The sequence below is a fragment of the Macrobrachium rosenbergii genome, chromosome 37, assembly GCF_040412425.1.
Source record: "Macrobrachium rosenbergii isolate ZJJX-2024 chromosome 37, ASM4041242v1, whole genome shotgun sequence".
Classification (NCBI taxonomy): Eukaryota; Metazoa; Arthropoda; class Malacostraca; order Decapoda; family Palaemonidae; genus Macrobrachium; species Macrobrachium rosenbergii.
Window position 1 is genome coordinate 39,024,676 of NC_089777.1, and position 18,295 is coordinate 39,042,970.

At 37.4% G+C, this 18,295-nt stretch overlaps 1 protein-coding gene across 2 annotated transcripts in view; it reads right to left on the reverse strand.

Annotated features, from left to right (window-relative positions):
• Positions 1-225: 225 nt before the first annotated feature.
• Positions 226-18,295, reverse strand: part of LOC136825509 (ras GTPase-activating-like protein IQGAP1) — a 235,338-nt gene continuing 217,268 nt past the window's right edge. For both annotated transcript variants that reach the window (XM_067082078.1, XM_067082077.1), the window contains exons 32-34: positions 1,479-1,603; positions 1,089-1,323; positions 226-807 (exon numbers count right to left, since the gene is read on the reverse strand). In XM_067082078.1, coding sequence (XP_066938179.1) covers positions 688-807; positions 1,089-1,323; positions 1,479-1,603 — 480 coding nt within the window. In that variant the 3' untranslated portion in view covers positions 226-687. The remainder of the gene's footprint in view (positions 808-1,088; positions 1,324-1,478; positions 1,604-18,295) is intronic.

The window sequence follows — 18,295 nt, forward strand, 5'->3', positions numbered from 1 at the left end:
TGCTAAACTGAAAAAAAAAAATTGTTAGAATACTGCACACACATTAAAACAAAGAGCTTTTTTTTAACTGTTACAGCCAGAATGAAATGGGAAGTTCATTTGTTCAGAATATGACCAATGATTCACTACAGATACAGTATATAATATCATATATATATATATATATATATATATATATATATATATATATATATATATATATATATATATATATATATATATATATATATATAGATATAGTACTATCTGTACTTGATAGTACAAATACTCTGTGAAAGAGAGATCAAACACAAATGGACTGGCTCTAGTGTGGGGCACCAAAGGTTAAAAAAGTTTTTCAATTTGAATTAAATTACTAACAGATTTGTAAAGCTCAGTATGTTATAAATGTGAGAATTATTTGAGAAATTAACTAGTCCACATCTTTCAGTGATGTAAAATGAGTTTGAAAAATGCATGAAAGCCAAGTATCATCACTTTGAAGTAGCCAAAAAACAAAAATAAGTTGGCAGCACATAAACATTTTGAAAATTATATTGTATAAGATAAACAGACAAATCTGGTCTATCACCCCACCTGGAATACAATGAAATAACGGGTATAGTTGTTTATAAAATTTCTTACCCTTGATAGACACAAAATGAGATTTATAGTAGTTGTATAATATACACACTGTATGTCTTAATCTTACTTTTTCTTTGAGTAAAATTTAGTATTCAGGAGATGAAGGAGGAGGTTTACATTAACCTTCACTTTGGCAAACATCCTTTTGACGCTGACACCTTCATACTGTTGCTGCAGAAGGTCCTGATAATACAAGAGATAATTAACTTTACCTGAAAGGGTTTTAATTATGCTTCATTCCAGTTTTCATCTTATGGTTAGCTAATGTACCACAGGTCAATGGTTATCAACACACACAAGTGATGCTAAAAGAATTTTCTGGCAATGATTATGAAAATTTTCCAAAATATTATGTCATAAATCTTAAGTATGAAATATGTCACATCACTAATTTCAACTTCAAAATAATAATTTGATTTCTTCTCAACTCAGAACTATATTTAGAGAGAGGAGATCAAACATACCTGTATATCTATTTCTACAAATTCCATTGGCACGCCCATAAACTTGACTTGAACATGGAAAATTCCTGTAGTTGCTAAAGGTGCTATTTCAAACAAGACATTCTTCATCTGTATTTCTGGAAGATCTTCTATCTCCAATAAAACACCCTTTTCCTTCAGTTTGATGGCAGTATACTTTACAGCCTGCTTTGACCGTCCTTTCTCTCCACCTGCCTTGCTGCACTCATGGACATTCCTACAAATTGAAATTAAATCCATTCCTTAATCATTAAAACATACCATTGCGACAACAGAAATTTATTACAGATGTATTTTATGTTTCACACACACAAAGCTTCTGAAAGCTGAAATGTTATCTCAAATATACCATAATATATCTTAAGTACTCACTTGTTTCGAGCAGCTATATTTGCAAGGCAAGTTTTGAGATAAGTTTGATATGACTCTAATTGATCTTTATAAAACTTTTCCTTTTCATCAAGCTGCTTTGCTGTCACAAGCAATCGCTGCAATTCCTAAAATACAAAATATTAGGCAGTATTAGGCACAGTATCAGCTAAATAATATGCATTCAACTCTAACACCTATGTCATCTCTAATCTGATAGTTTAATGCTTCTTTTCACCATATTAAATACACAGTTAATGCTTTATCTGAGACATAAAACACAACACTTCATTACATACACACAAAAAAAAAAAAAAAAAAAAAAAAAAAAAAATAAAAAAAGTCCATTTAAAACTGCAGTACCTGCAAGGCACAGAACAAGTACTTGGGTTCAATTAGGAGTGGCTTTTTTCCATTTGGGCATTTCTTCTTCAAAACCTCTAGCTACCAATCTCGCTTTACGTATCCTTTCGCCCCCCTTTTACCTTTTCAGTTACTATCCATCTTGTAGATATAGCTTTTAGTCCAACATCATTTACCTCCTCATATGCCTTGTTTTCTCTCCAACTTTGCAGCTCTTTTTCTTTAGATTCAATTACACTTCTATTTTCAAATTCTAGCAAAACCTCTTCTTCATCTTCAATTTTTTCTACACAGCTATAATCTCTTAAGTTACCCCATCCCTTGTCACCTGACTGCGAGTCTTCTACATTGTACGAATCGGCCCAAGATTTGCTTAATCTTTTTACTGCATGACTTATCGTATATTTCCGCATAGAAGACTACCTTTAAATCATTAAATTCACCCCTAAATATTGGGGGTTGTCTTATACTACCATTCTAAAAATCAAACCTTGAATTCTAAGTGATGTTTATCGGTAGGCTAGCCTCGGCCTCGGTGCGATAACCACCGACATATATGAAAAGATTCACATTATGAAATAAAGTCATAATAAAGGTAATAAAACCATTTTTACCTTCTATATTATTGGCATATCTTTATAGTAAATAGCCTATTCAAGGAATAATTCCATATCAATGAAATCAACTTTCATCTATGCAAGGCCAGCCAGCTGACAAAACGTAGATACTGTATAGAATTATGGGTGCACTCACAGCAACCTTATCTTTCGGTAACATAGTGTAATTACACTAGTAATAACATTTAGGATAACATAATATTCATTTTTCATTAAAAATTCAGACTGTTTATAACTGTTTAGAACAATTCAGTCATACAAACGATAATTATGTACAATAATCATCATACTTATCGTATTGTTATTAGGGGTTGCTTATGATTGGTGATGAAACGTAAACAAAACAATGGTTTCCCTTTTAGGCGACGTGTGAAGGAAAAACATGATACAGAATTGACTGTCATTTCGTTTACAGTATATACTCATTAACGCGCAATCTCGTGCATCGTGTGACCCCCAAAATTTCACCCATAAAATCTTTTATCATGTATCTCGTGTGTCATGCTAGTTCCTTTTTTGAGAGACCAGATTACTATGGACTAACCTCTTTTACTCCATCTCTTTATCCCATCTTCTAGTTAAATAAGTTAAAAAAGTAAAAGCGAGTGGTAAAAGTATCGTTAGTTACATTACACTCGTTGACTTAACGAGTACAGCCATAAACAACTGAACGAGAAACAACTTTTTTGCTATGAACAAATAATTACTGTAGTTATGTTACAAATGACGTTCAGTAGAATAGGACTGGTATGTATTTTACATTATACTGTTGTTTGCTATGGCGAAAAGAACGCAAGGAAATATACTGCTAAATTTAAGCTGCAAGTTGTAGCTGAAGCTGAGAAAACAAACAATGTTCAAGCGCTAATGACCATAAATTATCATGCAAGGGCAACATGGATGAAACTCCTACACTTAGATATGCCATCAAACTTGACTGTAACAATGTTGGAGAGAAAAGTATTTTAATCAAAACTACTGGGCATGAAAGAACACATTTTACTGTTGTTTTAATGTGTGTGGTAAATGGGACGAAACCTTCCCCCATGATTAACTTTAAACGGAAATTGAATTGATGCCGTAACAAAAATTCCCGGAAGGTGTTGTCCACATTCACGAAAACCTAAACAATGCAAATGGCGCATGATCGCTATGTTTGTATTTTATAATACAATTAGTAATATGCAAATACATACAATATTACTGGATACAGTGAGGTAAGGTATAATTTGTTAAAAGATCCATGGAAAAGATGTACAGTAAACCCCCTGTATTCGCATTCTCATGGTTCGCGGACTCATGCATTCGCGGGTTTCTCTGTGGAACATATCTAGCCATCATTCACGGAAAATTCGCCCATTCGCGGTATTTTTCACTGAGAAATATTCACTAATTACTGTACTTTCATATAATTTTCATGAATAAATGCACTTTTTGTGATAAAATATTAAAATACTCAGGTATAAGCATTTTTACAGGGTTTTTCTTGGTTTAAGCTATCAAAATGGGCAGTTCTTAGTGTTTTTAGAGGGGTTTTAAGCATTTGCGGATTTGACCTATTCGCAGGGGTGTGTGGGATGCATCCCCCGCGAATATGGGGGGTTCACTGTATACTCATTACGTTTGTATTTCATAATACGATACTAATATGTGAATATTTACATTCCCTAATTTTATATTTCATGTATGATGTGACCCCCTTAAAATTAGCTTCAAAATTATCTCTTAAAAAGTTGCATGATACGCGAGTATATACGGTATTTTGAATTTCTAAGGATACATGTAGCAAATAAAACAGCATTTGCAATATCATCATCTTTACATAACCAACATTTCATAAGATACCTGCTGTTGCAAATGCTAGCCTATACACAGCTGGTTTTGTAATTTAGCAGTCAACTTATACTAAAAATACATGATAATTCATAAAAATTTGTCAAAATTTTTTACCTTGTCTTATCTAAAGGTCGTCTTATACACAAAAATACAGTAATACTTCAATCTTACACGATTCAAGTTGCGCGAATTCACACACACACGAACTTTTCACTGGAACCTAACTAATGGGCATACGCGATTTTTTCACAGACACACGAAATTCTCGAGAAACCCTGCAGAAGTGGGTGTTTAATTTTTTAAGTAATTTACAAGTTTTCATGCTTTTATGAGTAAAATCTGTATGAAAAATGCATTTCATTCTTTTATGTGTAAAATCTGTATGAAAAATGCATTTCATGCTTCTATGTGTAAAATTTGTATGAAAAATGCAATTGATGTTTTAATGTGCAAAATCTCTATGAAAAATGCATTTCATGCTTTCATGTGTAAAATCTCTATGAAAAACGCATTTCATGCTTTCATGTACAATCTGTATCAAAAATGTGTTATTTTTATTTTTGTACATGCATAAATATGATGCAAAGGTAATTTCAGCACATTCACTTAGTGTACTTTTACAAGATGTGATACCCATTTGCAAAATAACTGCACTTTTCAAAGATGATACCCCTGCAGAAAATGCTTGTTTAATGTTTGAAGTACATTTATAAGTTTTCATGCTTTTAACTGTAAAATCGATATGGAAATTTTATATTTATATTTCTGTACATAAATATTATACAAGTATTATGTCCATTTGCAAAGTCTTTGTCACAAGGACTTTACATGACCTTGAGATGAGGTTGTTCAGTCGCTCTCATTTGATATAATGAATTCTTTAATGTAATATCAGAGATGTAACTAAGAGTTGTATAAGTGTCATTCTTTGAAAATTACTCTGTTCACCTCGGAGAAAAGTGCTGGTGCAATCTGTATGTGCATGTAATTACAGCACGTTCAATTGGTGTACTTTTACAAGATGTGATACCCTGCATTTTTCAAAGATGATACCCCTGTAGAAAGTGTGTATAATTTTTAAGTTTTCGTGTTTTTAGGTGTAAAATCAGAATGGAAAATTTGTATTTATATATTTGCGCATAAATACGATACAAAAGTAGTACAGTTACTTTATTACAGTATCTCTCTCTCTCATTCGTAGTTAGCGCTCAAACATACGTTTAACACTTATTATTCTCTGTATGTCATTACCTGTACAGTATATAATTTTAAATTGATTGAATTTTACCTGTACTGTACTACCTTTTACGAACATTATGTACATGTTTTCGATGTTTTATGGAATTGTACTTTTGTTGACTGTGACGTTTTGCCTAGTGACGCAAAGAAAACGGCATCCCATGAATTAGGGGTAACATTAGTATACGTACGCACCTACTGTAAATGCGCTATTATGAAACTGTGCAGTACTCAATTTTTATGTCAACCATTTACTGTATTCCCTTTTTAAGGGTAATAAGCTAAATTTTAAATAAAATTACACTAACTTTAGTTCATTTAAAAGTTAGCTTTTAAATAAGCATGATTAGGGTCATATTTAGTACTTAAACTCTGGAAATAAACATTTATTAGCATTTTTAAAGACCATGCCAAACTTACACGAAAATTCACCTTGCACGAGGGGCTCCAGAACCTAACCTCGCGTAATTTCGAGGTATGACTGTATACGGTAATATAGTCCACTCTTCTACTTGTCCTGTATTTTTGTTCGTAGCTCTAACTCTATTTCCCTTTTTGAATTTGGGTATCTATTACCCCACTTTCCCCTTCATCTTCCAGTGTTTCCTCTGCCAATTCTCTTTAGCCTCTTCTTTATCTGCATTCCTTCTCCAGCCCATTATCATCTCCCTTCCTTCCTGCCCATCTATATTCCGTTCCTTTGATGGACAAGATTCATCCTTCACAGTGTGTGTTTTATCTATATTATATCTATTTTTCTTTAAAGCAATTCTTATTTTATTACAAGACTCATTTTTGACCAACACTTCTCTGGCCTTATGCATTGCATTCAGTTCATCCCTTACTATGCTTTCTTCCATACCTTTCTCTTTGCTTGCAGGACTTGAACTCTCTTCTCCCATTAAATTTGGCAAAAGAGGGTTTTCTCCAAATACTAGTTCGTTAGGGGAGATACCATCATTATTCATTAAGCAGTTCCTAGCACTCACTACCCATCTTAATGCTATTATAGAGGGATGAATAAATTTGTTTTTATTTAGCATTTCCCAATGTTTTGTGAGAGAGAGAGAGAGAGAGAGAGTAATTGTCGTTGTCGTAAGTGAGTGCTTCGGTTGTTGGAAGAGGGATGAGGTCGTTAGTTTGTTTACGGCGCTGTCTGTCTGTGGAATGTGTGTGTGAGGATTTTTCGGTTTTGAAGGCAGTCTTTTTGGAGTCTTTAGTCAGAGCTAGTGCCGGTCAGTGGTTCTTGTGTGGGACAGTTTTTGTCGTGCATGCTTTTCTGGGAGTTGTTGGTCTTCTTGTTGGTGTGCTGTTTATTGTGTGTGTGTTCCGTTTCTTTTTTTTTTTGTATTTCCTTGTGTTTGTGGTTGTTTGCGGTTGTGGTTGTTACGGCAGCCTTTATCCATCTCCAGCAACCGAAGATCAGGGTGAGTGTTGTTTGTGGGTTTGAATTCCGCCACATAAATTTGGCGCCCAACGTGGGGCTGTTGTAAAATAGCCGTTAAGATTGTTTGTGGTGGGTCGAGTGAGAGTAAGAGGTCAGGATGAGTGAGATAGAGAAACTGAGAGAGGAACTCCGAGTGGCTAGGGAACTCCAGGGCAGGCTGGAGGAGGAGAATGGGAGGCTGAGGAGTGAGAATGAGGAGTTGAGGAGTCAGTTGGAGGAGATGGGAGGAATGCTAAGAAGTGCAAAAGAAGAAATGAAAGGGGAGATGAAAGAGTCCGAAGAGAGAATGGAAGAGAGGATGGATAAAAAGTTGGAGGGAATGATGAAAGGTGTGGAAGAAATGGTGAAAGGTATGTTCAAGGTGTTTTTTGGAGAAGGGGCTGTTGGAGGCAGGTTCTCTGGAACGTGTGAAGGGGCAAGAGAGAAAGAAAAGGAGGAAGAAGTGAATGGAAGCGTAAGTGATGAAAGTGATATGGGAATAGGAAGTAAGAAACGAGGGAATGAAAGGCAGGGTAAGGAAAAAGGGGAATGAAAAGCAAGGGAAGGAACAGAGGGAAAGTAAGGATAAGTCAGGGAAGAAAAAGGGAAGAAGGGAAAGGGAAGGAAACTGGTAAGAAGAGTAAGGAAGTGGGAAAGGCCGGAAAGAAGGGAGAGGGTGAAGGCAGTAGTGATAGTGAGGTGGATGGAGGCGAGTGGATAAAAGTGGATAAAAAGAGGGGGAAGAAGAGTGTAATGAGTAAGATGAATGTAAGTGCGGAGGTGGACTCTTTGTATTCGGAAGAGGGTATGAAAGGACAGAGTGAAAGTAGCGAAAGTGAGAGTGAAAGTGAGAAAGAAGTGAGAAAGGCTATGTATGTGAGGGAGGTACCCCGGTGTGAAAAGTATAATGAGTATGGAAGTAGGGATGTGCATGATTTCTTTAGGGAGTATGAAAGGTTTTGTCAGGATAAGTATGGGGAAAGTAAGAGAGTGTGGGCACGAGAAATAGGAGAGTATTTGACTGGGTTTTTACTTGATATGTATAGGGTTATTATGAGTGTGGGGGATGTTGAGTATGACAAGGTGAAAGCTAGATTAGTGAGCAAGAGCAAGCGATGAAAGAAAGCGAGTGTCAAGTATAAGAGGAAGAATGAATTTGATGAGGCAAGAATGAAAGCTGGGGAAACCTTGTCACTGTATGCTTGTAGGCTGGAGACGTTGGCAAGGAAGAAGTTTGGGGATGATGGGATAGATGAATGTAAGGAGTTAGTACGGAAGTTGTTAGGGACAGTGCCAGATGGAGTTAGAGAATTTGTGAACTTGAAGCGGAAGGAGAAGAAAAGATGGACGAATGAAAGGTTGACTTGGGGAGAAATTTTGGAAATTGTAGAAGATTATGAGCTTGACAGGGTTATAAAAGAGAGCAGAAGTGTAAGTGTAAGGGCTGGGGTAGATGAGAGAGTACCAGAGTTCGGAAGCTTTAGGGATGCAGTGTTGAGGGGCCCAATGAGAATGGCCGATAGTGTAATAGATAGGAGTGTAAGAGCAAGTAATGTAGAGGTGCCAGTGAGGATGAATGATGGGTTTGTAAGGGAACAACGGGTTGGACGGGTTAGGGATAGTACTGTACAAAGGGGAAGGTTGGTGAGTGGAAGTCGAGCGAAGTGTTTTAGATGTGGAAAGGAAGGACATACAAAGAATGAGTGTAGGTGGGCTTTAGGAGCGTGTTTTTGGTGTGGGCAACCGGGACATTTGGTAAGGGAGTGTACGAAAGATAGGGGTTAAATGCTACAGGTGCGGACAGGTGGGTCATGTTGCTAATGGTTGTAGGGTACCCAGTGAATGTAATATGTGGTAACTGTGGTAAGAATGGGCATTATGCGAGAAATGTGTTCAGAACCGAGAGCGAAGTGTGACGAATGTGGAATGGAAGGGCATGTATCAAGTGTATGTAGACGAAAGAGGGTGACTGTGACAGCAAATTCGGGAAACTGAGTGTGAAGGGGGTTCAAATGGGTGGATCCTCCAGGATGCAAGCGGTGCGTGTGATGCATGTACGTGAGGGGTTGTTGCATGAGGGAGGTTTTGCTGGAAAGACTGACGAGTGCATGAGTGTGCAAGTGTGTTGTAAGGGAGTAAGATTGATTGCCTTAGTAGATACCGGTGTAGTATGAATGTCATATTTAAGAATGGATGTGAGAAATTGAGGAATACGTGTGAGATTAGGAACTGTCAGGGGGAAGTAAGAGGGATTGGAAATTTAGGGGTAGCAGTGGTTGGAAGAGTGTGTGAACGGTTAGAAATTGGGGGTGTAGTGATGGATGAAAGTGATTTTTGTGTGATTGAAAGTACGAATGATAAATATGATATTTTATTGGGATGTGAGTTTTTGAAAAAATGCGGGATGGTGGTCCGTCCTAGTATGAATGTAATTGAATTACGTATGAAAGGGGATGTGCTTGGGGATTTGTATTTGGGGAAGGATGGTAGGGTTGAGAAAAAATTGTGGAAGAGAGTGCCTGTAATTGCGACAGAGAGGGTAAAAGTGCCACATGAGATTGGAGAAGTTGTGAGTGTGAAAGTGGCATGGCCGGATAGCCTCGGGATAGCCAACAATGATAGGTGTGAGTATGTGGTTGAGGGAATAGACATAAATAAATTAGTCAGGGCAAATGTGTGTGTATATGATGGGGTTTTGAACATGGGAGATCCGAGGGTATATATAACGTCATTGCCGAGTGTCAGGAAGAAGCGAGTCCGAGGAATATGTGAGGAGATTCGTGGGAATATTACGACGTTGGTTAATGTGGATGATGAGAGGTACGTGAAGGTGCGGACGCAGGTGATGACAGGTGATTTGAAAGGAGCTAATGATTGGACGTATGAGGAGTTGAAAAGAAAGAGTAAAGGTAGATGAAAAATGTAAGTGATAACGTAAGAGAACGATTGAGGAGAATGTTGTGGGATAGGCAGGGGGCATTGAGTCGTGGTGGCGAGGATTTTGGGGATCAAGCTTCCGAATTTAAAATAGTTCTGGAAGACGACACCCCCCATATATCAGCGTCCCGACATTTTTCTCCGTCTATCAATCGTGAGATAGAGGAGCAGTGTGAGGAGCTTGAGAGGGTGGGAGTGATTGAAAGGAGTACGGCGCCTGGAATAGCCCCATTGTACCGCACGTAAGCCAGATGGAAGTTTGCGAATGTGTGTGGATTATCGGAAGGTGAATGAAGTAACTGTGAAAGAGCGATTCCCGATGAATGTGGTGTCTGATTGTGTGTACAAGATGAATGGAATGAAAGTGTTTACAAAATTAGATTTGGTAAGGGCTATTACCAGATGCCTCTGGAGGAAGGGAGCAGGCATATTACGGCCTTTTCTAGTAGTTCCTGCCACTACCAGTTCCGAGATTAAGTTTCGGACTGGCTAATCAGCGCCTGCTGCCTTCCAAAGGGCAATGAATGTGGTTCTGGCCGGGTTTGATCGCAAGAAGGTAACTTTTATAGATGATATTTTGATTGCAGTGAGACTGTAGAAGAGAATATGGAACTGCTTGAACGAGTGTTAGAAAGGTTGGAAGAAGTAGGAATAAAAGTAAAACTTGAAAAGTGTGCTTGGTTGGCTGGGAGGTGGAATTCCTAGGGCATATGGTGAGTGGAAGAGGTGTAAGGAAGAGTGATAAGTTCGTGAATAAGGTAAAGGAATTTCCGTCCCGGACCGTCGCGTGAGTTGAAAGGATTTTTGGGTTTAATTGAGTTTGGAAGGAAGTTTATAAAGGATTGTTCAGGGATCGGGAAACCACTTACTGAATGGACGGGGAAGAGAAATTGTGTAAGATTGAAATGGGATGAGCAAATGATCGGCGTTCGAGAGATTGAAAGAGGAGGCTGCAAGAGACGTGGCGTTGGCTTTCCCGGACTATAGTGAGAATGCTGAATAAACTAGAACTGTATACGGATGCAAGTAAATATAGTATGGGAGGATGCTTGGTACAAATGCAGAAGGCGAATGGGGAGAACAATTGAGAGTAATTGCTTATGTGAGCAAGGCGTTTGGAAAGGCAGAGTTGAAATATTCGGTGATTGAAAAGGAATTGGCTGCAATAAGGTTTTGTGTGAAAGCGTTGAAAGTATTTTTATATGGGGTAGATTTTGTGATACTGGACGGACCATCGACCGCTAGTATATATGGTTAAAAAGGAGAGTGTGAATGCTAGAATTGCGAGAACGATAGAGGATTTGAATGAGTTTAGTTTTAAGGTAGAGTATGTACAAGGTAGACAGAATATTGTTGCGGATGCTATGTCGCGTATGTGGACTGAACGAGATGATAGGGTTAGGAGCGACTGGGACCCGGACCAAGTACCTGTAGGATTTGTGGTAAAGCAACAGTATGTAGGGGAGAATCGAGTGTGTGGAATGTCTGTTTGGGGTTGAGTAATTTGGAAACAAATGGGTTGATTGACGGAGTACCTGCGAGCATGAACGAGTTACGTGAAAAGGTGATGAATGAGATGCCGGAAGGAGGAGTGCGAGAGGAAGGAAGGGAATTAGATGAGGAGGAAAAGTTAGTGAAAGTCTTGTTGGTAGTGGCTGAAATGTTTAAAATTACAGTACGATTGTTCTTTGGATGGAATAGGCCGGTGGAGTATAAAGGAAGGGTGGATGAAAATGGTATGAATGTGATTTTAAATGTTCACTGTGGAAAGGATACTTGTAGCTGGCTGGTTAAGAAAGGTGATTGTGGGGAAAATGAGGGAATACGGGGTAGGGTTGAGGATATCGTTGAAGATGAATGCGATGAGGATGGTTGTGAGGAAGCTAAGCAGGTGAATGTAGCCGTGAGAACGTGTATGCATGAAGCGAAAGGTACATTAGTAACAAATGTAATGGTAGATCATTTGAGTAAGTTTGCATATGCGGTAGCGATTCGGAACAAAAAGAGTGAGACTGTGGCGAGAATGGTGGGTCAAGTGATGTTGCCAATGTGCGTGTGCAAGCCGAATGCCGAATGTTGAGTGACAATGGGCCTGAATTTGTTGGATGGGAGTTTGAGCAAATGTTGCGTGATTGGGGCATAGAACATGTGTACTCTCGCCGTATATGCCCAGTGCGAATGGATTGGCGGAACGAACGGTGAGAACGTTGACAGAGATATTACGTATGATGAGTGAATGTGATAATGATTGGGATGTAAATGTTTGGCGGCGTTGTGGGTATACAACGCCACTGTGCATAAGGGTATTGGTATGTCTCCGTGTAAATATGTGTTAAATTTTGAAAAGATAGTGAGACCGAGATTGGGTCTATCTGAGAATGATAGGGAGGTATGGAAGAAGGCGCATGAAAGGTTTGAAAGTTACAAGGTGGGCGAGAAAGTGTTGAAAGAAGTAATCGAGAAAGGGCGGTTGAATGTAACTAAAGTGCGTGAAAAATTTGAGGGTCCGTATGAGGTGTTGGAAGTTGGTCCCAGTGGGCTTAGTTATGTTGTAGGGGAAGTATGTGTAGATGGTAGTGTGAGAGAAATGCGAGCGCATCACAACCAGTTATGTAGATGGAAGGATGTACCGGAATATGTGAGAGAGAATGGGGTGTATAAATGGTTGAAATCGAATGTGGGTCAACCAAGTATGCATGAGAGCTTGTGTATGGAGGATCAGCAATTTGTTTTGGTAGAGTATGGTAAAAACGTAAGAAAGGGAAGAACGTGAGTAAACTGAATGGTCGTAAGTTGTGTGATAGGGGTGTGAGTGCCAAAGTGGAAATGAGTGATAAAGCGTGTATTACGGATGAATGGGATGGTATGGATAGAACGTATAGCATATGCGGGTTTGATATAACTGAGTTGACTGAACGTGTAGGGGTTGGTGAGCGGTTGGAGGTGAGCGAAAGTGTAAGAGTAAGAGAGCGTAGCAGTGATAGACAAAGTGATTGAAAGCATGAATGAATCGTTGCAAGAATTGGAAAGGTCAATGAGCGAATGGGATGGGTTAGTTGAAGAATTGGGGAGGTATTTGGGAACGAGTTAGAGGGTATAGATGAGATTGTGGATGAAATTGAGAGTGGTAATAGTGAAGAAGATAGCGTGAATCTGAGAGAGAATGGAGGAGATGATGTGAGTTTGAATGTTGCTAGGAGAGAGAGTGATTCTGAGAGAATGATTGCGTGCCCTATGAACGCGATCTAGAGGACCTGCTAGTGAGCATCCGTGGGTGTTGCGTAAGGCGATTTGAAAGAGGTGTGAAAGGTGTTGGTTGGGAAATGCTAAAAGGGGAGAAATATAGAGGATGAATAAATTTGTTTTTATTTAGCATTTCCCAACGTTTTGTGAGAGAGAGAGAGAGAGAGAGAGAGTGTAATTGTAACTTGTCGTAAGTGAGTGCTTGGTTGTTGGAAGAGGGATGAGGTCGTTAGTTTGTTTACGGCGCTGTCTGTCTGTGGAATGTGTGTGTGAGGATTTTTCGGCTTTGAAGGCAGTCTTTTTTGGAGTCTTTAGTCAGAGCTAGTGCCGGTCAGTGGTTCTTGTGTGGGACAGTTTTTGTCGTATGCTTTTCTCGGAGTTGTTGGTGTGCTGTTTATTTGTGTGTGTGTGTTCCGTTTCTTTTTTTTTGTATTTCCTTGTGTTTGTGGTTGTTTGCGGTTGTGGTTGTTACGGCGGCCTTTATCCATCTCCAGCAGCCGAAGATCAGGGTGAGTGTTGTTTGTTGTTTTGTTTGTGGGTTTGAATTCCGCCACACTATGGACCAATCCACTTCATCTTCTTTCATCTTCTTAACCCTTAAACGCCGACTGGACGTATCATACGTCGACTAAAATTGTCTGTTGGGTGCCGAGTGGACGTACCATACGTCGACTACAAAAAATTTCAACCTTCAGTCAACTTTGACTTGACCGAAATGGTAGAAAAACGCAATTGTAAGCTAAAACTCTTACATTTTAGTAATATTCAATCATTTACCTTCATTTTGCAACAAATTGGAAGTGTCTAGCACAATATTTCGATTTATGGCAAAAAAAAAAAAAAAAAAAAAAAAAAAAAACTTTTTCCTTATGTCCGCGTGGTAACTCGGCCGAAAATTTCAGAAATTCTTTCGTCATTTTGTCGTAATTTTTGCAATGTTTTATATTAGCCGTTACATAAAGTTTTATATATGAAAATATGCGCAATTTCATGTATAATAAAACAAAATACAACCCATGGTTGTAGCTTTTATCAGTTTGGAAATATTTTCATATAAATCACGATAACTGCCAAAATTTCAACCTTCGGTCAACTTCGACTCGACCGAAATGGTAAAAAAACGCAATTGTAAGCTAAAACTCTTACATTTCAGTAATATTCAATCATTTACCTTCATTTTGCAACAAATTGGAAGTCTCTAGCACAATATTTCGATTTATGGTGAATTTTTGAAAAAAAAAAAAAAAAAAAAAAAAAAAAAAAATCCTTACGTCCAGCAGAAATTCTTTTCGTCATGTTCTCGTAATGTTTGCACCGTTTTATATTAGTCATTACATAAAGTTTTATATATGGAAATGTGCGCAATTTCATGTAGAATACAACAGAAAATAACTCATGGTTGTAGCTTTTATCAGTTTTGAAATATTTTCACATAAATCACGATAACTGCCAAAATTTCAACCTTCGGTCAACTTTAACTCGACCGAAATGGTAAAAAAATACAATTATAAGCTAAAACTCTTACATTCTAGTAATATTCAATCATTTACCTTCATTTTGCAACAAACTGGAAGTCTCTAGCACAATATTTCGATTTATGGTGAATTTCTAAAAAAAATTTCCTCATACGTATCTGCGCGTAACTCGGCCGAACATCTCAGAAATTCTTTTCACACGTTGTCGTAATGTTTGCATCGTTTTACATTAGTCGTTACATAAACTTTTATATATGAAAATGTGCGCAATTTCATGTAGAATACAAAAGAAAATAAACTCATGGTTGTAGCTTTTATTAGTTTTGAAATATTTTCATATAAATTACGATAAATAGAAAAAATTTGACCTTCGGTCAACTTTAACTCGACCGAAATGGTCGAAAACTGCAATTGTAAGCTAAAACACTTACAGTCTAGTAATATTCAATCAATTAGCTTCATTTTTCAACAAACGGGAAGTCTCTAGTACAATATTTCGATTTATGGTGAATTTTGAAAAAACATTTTTTACGTCCGCCACTACGCTACTAATTCATGCATCATTTTGTGATAATATTTTCTCTGTGTTGCTTTGATCGTTTTACAATTTGTTATGTACCAAAATCATCGCAATTTAGTGTACAATACAAAGAAAAAAAAGTAACCCGTTAGCTTTAACCGTTTTGCTCACAGCGCGATTTGTATAAAATTATATATGAAAATTTTTTTTTGCGCTGTCATATATTTCAATATTTATATATGATAATGATATTTTTTCATTTCTGATGATTGCATACTAAACTTCAGGCAATGACAAAAAAGGAGCCAAAAATGAACTCTTAATCTTAAAAACTAAGCGTGCTGTGATTTTTTGAAAAAACTTTTTTTCCGCTTCGGTGCTAACTCCCGAACGCTGCCGGCATACAGGAGACGTTTTTGTAAATAGAGGCTTGGCGTTAGAGGGTTAAGCTTTCTTTGATTATGCTGACTGTCTTTCACATATTCCATTGCTCCAAGGAGATTCAGATGCTGTGGCCAATACTTTAATATTCCATGTTTCTGCTATCCTCTTCACTTTTTCATTTTGAAATTCTCCCCGTTGTCTGACAATATTTTAGAAGGCGCTCTAAATATAGCAAACCACCCACCAAAAATGTTTTTATGATAGCTTCTGGTTTCTTGTCTTTTATCCAAAAAGCCTGACAATACGTCGTTGCCATATCTACCATTACCAAGAATTTTCTCTCTTCTATCTCTCCCACATACATTGCTACAACTTCATTAAATGTTTTACTCCAAGAAAATCCCACTACTGGTTTAGCTGGGTTTCTTTTGTATCTTTTACATAACTCACAACTTGCAATTAAGTCTGTTAGTAACCTTTGCATTTCCTCTTTTTCTTTCTCACTCAAACATCACTCCTCCGTGCTGCTTCTGTTAGCTTTCATATTTTATCTCCACTTCCGTGACCAAATTGCAAACGTAGCTTCATCATTGCACCTTTAATTTCCCTTAGACTCTTTCCCTTACCTTCCCTCCCTCCAGTAACAATTCTTCTTCTACCTTCCTCCTCAAAATTGGTATTCTTAAGTGGCCCTGTTTGTCTTCTCTTAACTTTACCTTCATTTCCCCTAATACTTCTATTTTAACACAATTATCTTTTAAATTTATAGTCATACCCATTTTACTCATGGTTTTCTTACCTATTAACCATGGCACATCACCCTGCAAATTTTGGTCTTCAAATACAACTTTTTGCTTTTCAATATCACTGGTATTTCCATTATTCCTTTTGCCTTATATGATGACTCACCAAAATTAAATACTTTATTAGACTCTTTCTTAGTATCATTCATTCTCCTCAACTCTTCCTGATTCAAACCTAGGACAATGCGTGCTAGTCACAATTCCCCACAAACTGTCGATTTACATCCTGTGTCTAAAACTGCATCAACCTCCTCACAAGATTCTTCCTCTATTTTACTAACTTCTCCTATATAAACTTTTTCTTCTTGTCCAGTTTCTGATTTCTTTTTATTTTACAAATTCTGAGGACAATCTCTAGTCCAACGCCATTCTGATTTGCATATTGCACACAATGTTACTTTCCCTTCTCTACTTTTAAGACTTCTTTCACCTCTACCTTGATTCCCTTCTCCCCGATATCTTTGGTTTTCCCTCCCTCTCCCGAAATTCGCATAGCCTTCTGATCCCAACCATTCCTCCTCCTCTTTATTCCCTAACCCCTCAAATATTCTTTTCATTATCTGCGACACTGTTTTATATTCCAACTTTCCTTGACCACAAGCTCCTAATACCATTTTGTTTTGATTTTCTATGAAAATCTTTTGCTTCCCCTTCAAGCATGCTTTTCCTTATCGCCCTACTACACTCTGCCTTTTCATACCTAATTATAAAATCTCTCATCTTTTCACTAGATTCTCTTTCTATTTTAAAATAGTTTTTCATTTTACTGTAATTTTCCATTAGCGTATCTTCTGGATATACTTCACTTAGTTTGGACAGGATTATCTCTGAATCCTCTTTATCCTTAAGTTCATCTCTATCTATTGCTTCTGTTACTTCTAAAGCTTTTCCTTTTAATCTCATTCTTATCTCTATCCCAGGATATTTCACTTCTTCTCCACACACCACAAGCCAATCTTCGACTTGTCCTCTCCATCCTTTATAATTGCCCAGTGTCCCACTAAATCTCGGATAGTCTCTTCTCCATTTCATCTTCCAGAGTTTACCATCGGATCCGTCCATTTTTAACCAACCCTGCCCTGCTACCACTTAAAACTTTTTCTAGTCTAACCCGTCCAAAAATGCTACAATTATGCAATCCACCCACCTGTGCATATTGTTCTTCTTTTATAATCCAGCTTATGACTACAAAAAACCACAAAACAGACTTACAACCAAAAATTGACAACTTAACCATCACAGAGCTCTCTCTACCGCACCACAGTCTTTTCATCCCTCCTGCCTACATTGTTTGCATTTTGCTGCCTCCTGCCATTTGTTGTCCTATGACGTCACAACACGAATGAATACCTCTAAATACAAAGAATGTTTTGCTATAAAAACATCTTATAAAAATTAAACGTGCTTTTTATACATTTCATAATGCCCATACTTTACTAATGCAGAAAATAAAAATAAGATAATAATGATTAAACCTCTAAAACTGATATATAATCAACTTTAACTCACCTACTTAACACCATTAATTACCTTGTTACCAAGCTTCAATGACAAAAGCAGCTGTCACTGAAGGTTATCCATACAAAAGATGAACTGTATCCTTGTAAGAACAAAGTCAAGGGTGATTCTTTATGGTCACTGATATATCTAATTCTTCTGATATACATTCCAGTTGCTTTACACAATAACATTCATACCACTATGAAACTGCAAAGAAATCATCCTACTAAAAATGAGTTAACATAACATGTATTTCAATTCCAGTTCTCCCTTTATTCTCAAGTATCCCCCCTAGAGTAAAATAAAGTTAAAATTATTTGTAGACAATGACTAATTTTGCCAAAATTAACCCAACATTCCCAGCTTTTATATGACACTGGACAGACAACAATGAAAATATTTTACATACAGCATGGCGAGGCAAATACAAGTTACTTTCCTAAGTAGCTATGAATGTTAAGTAGCTATGAATGTTAA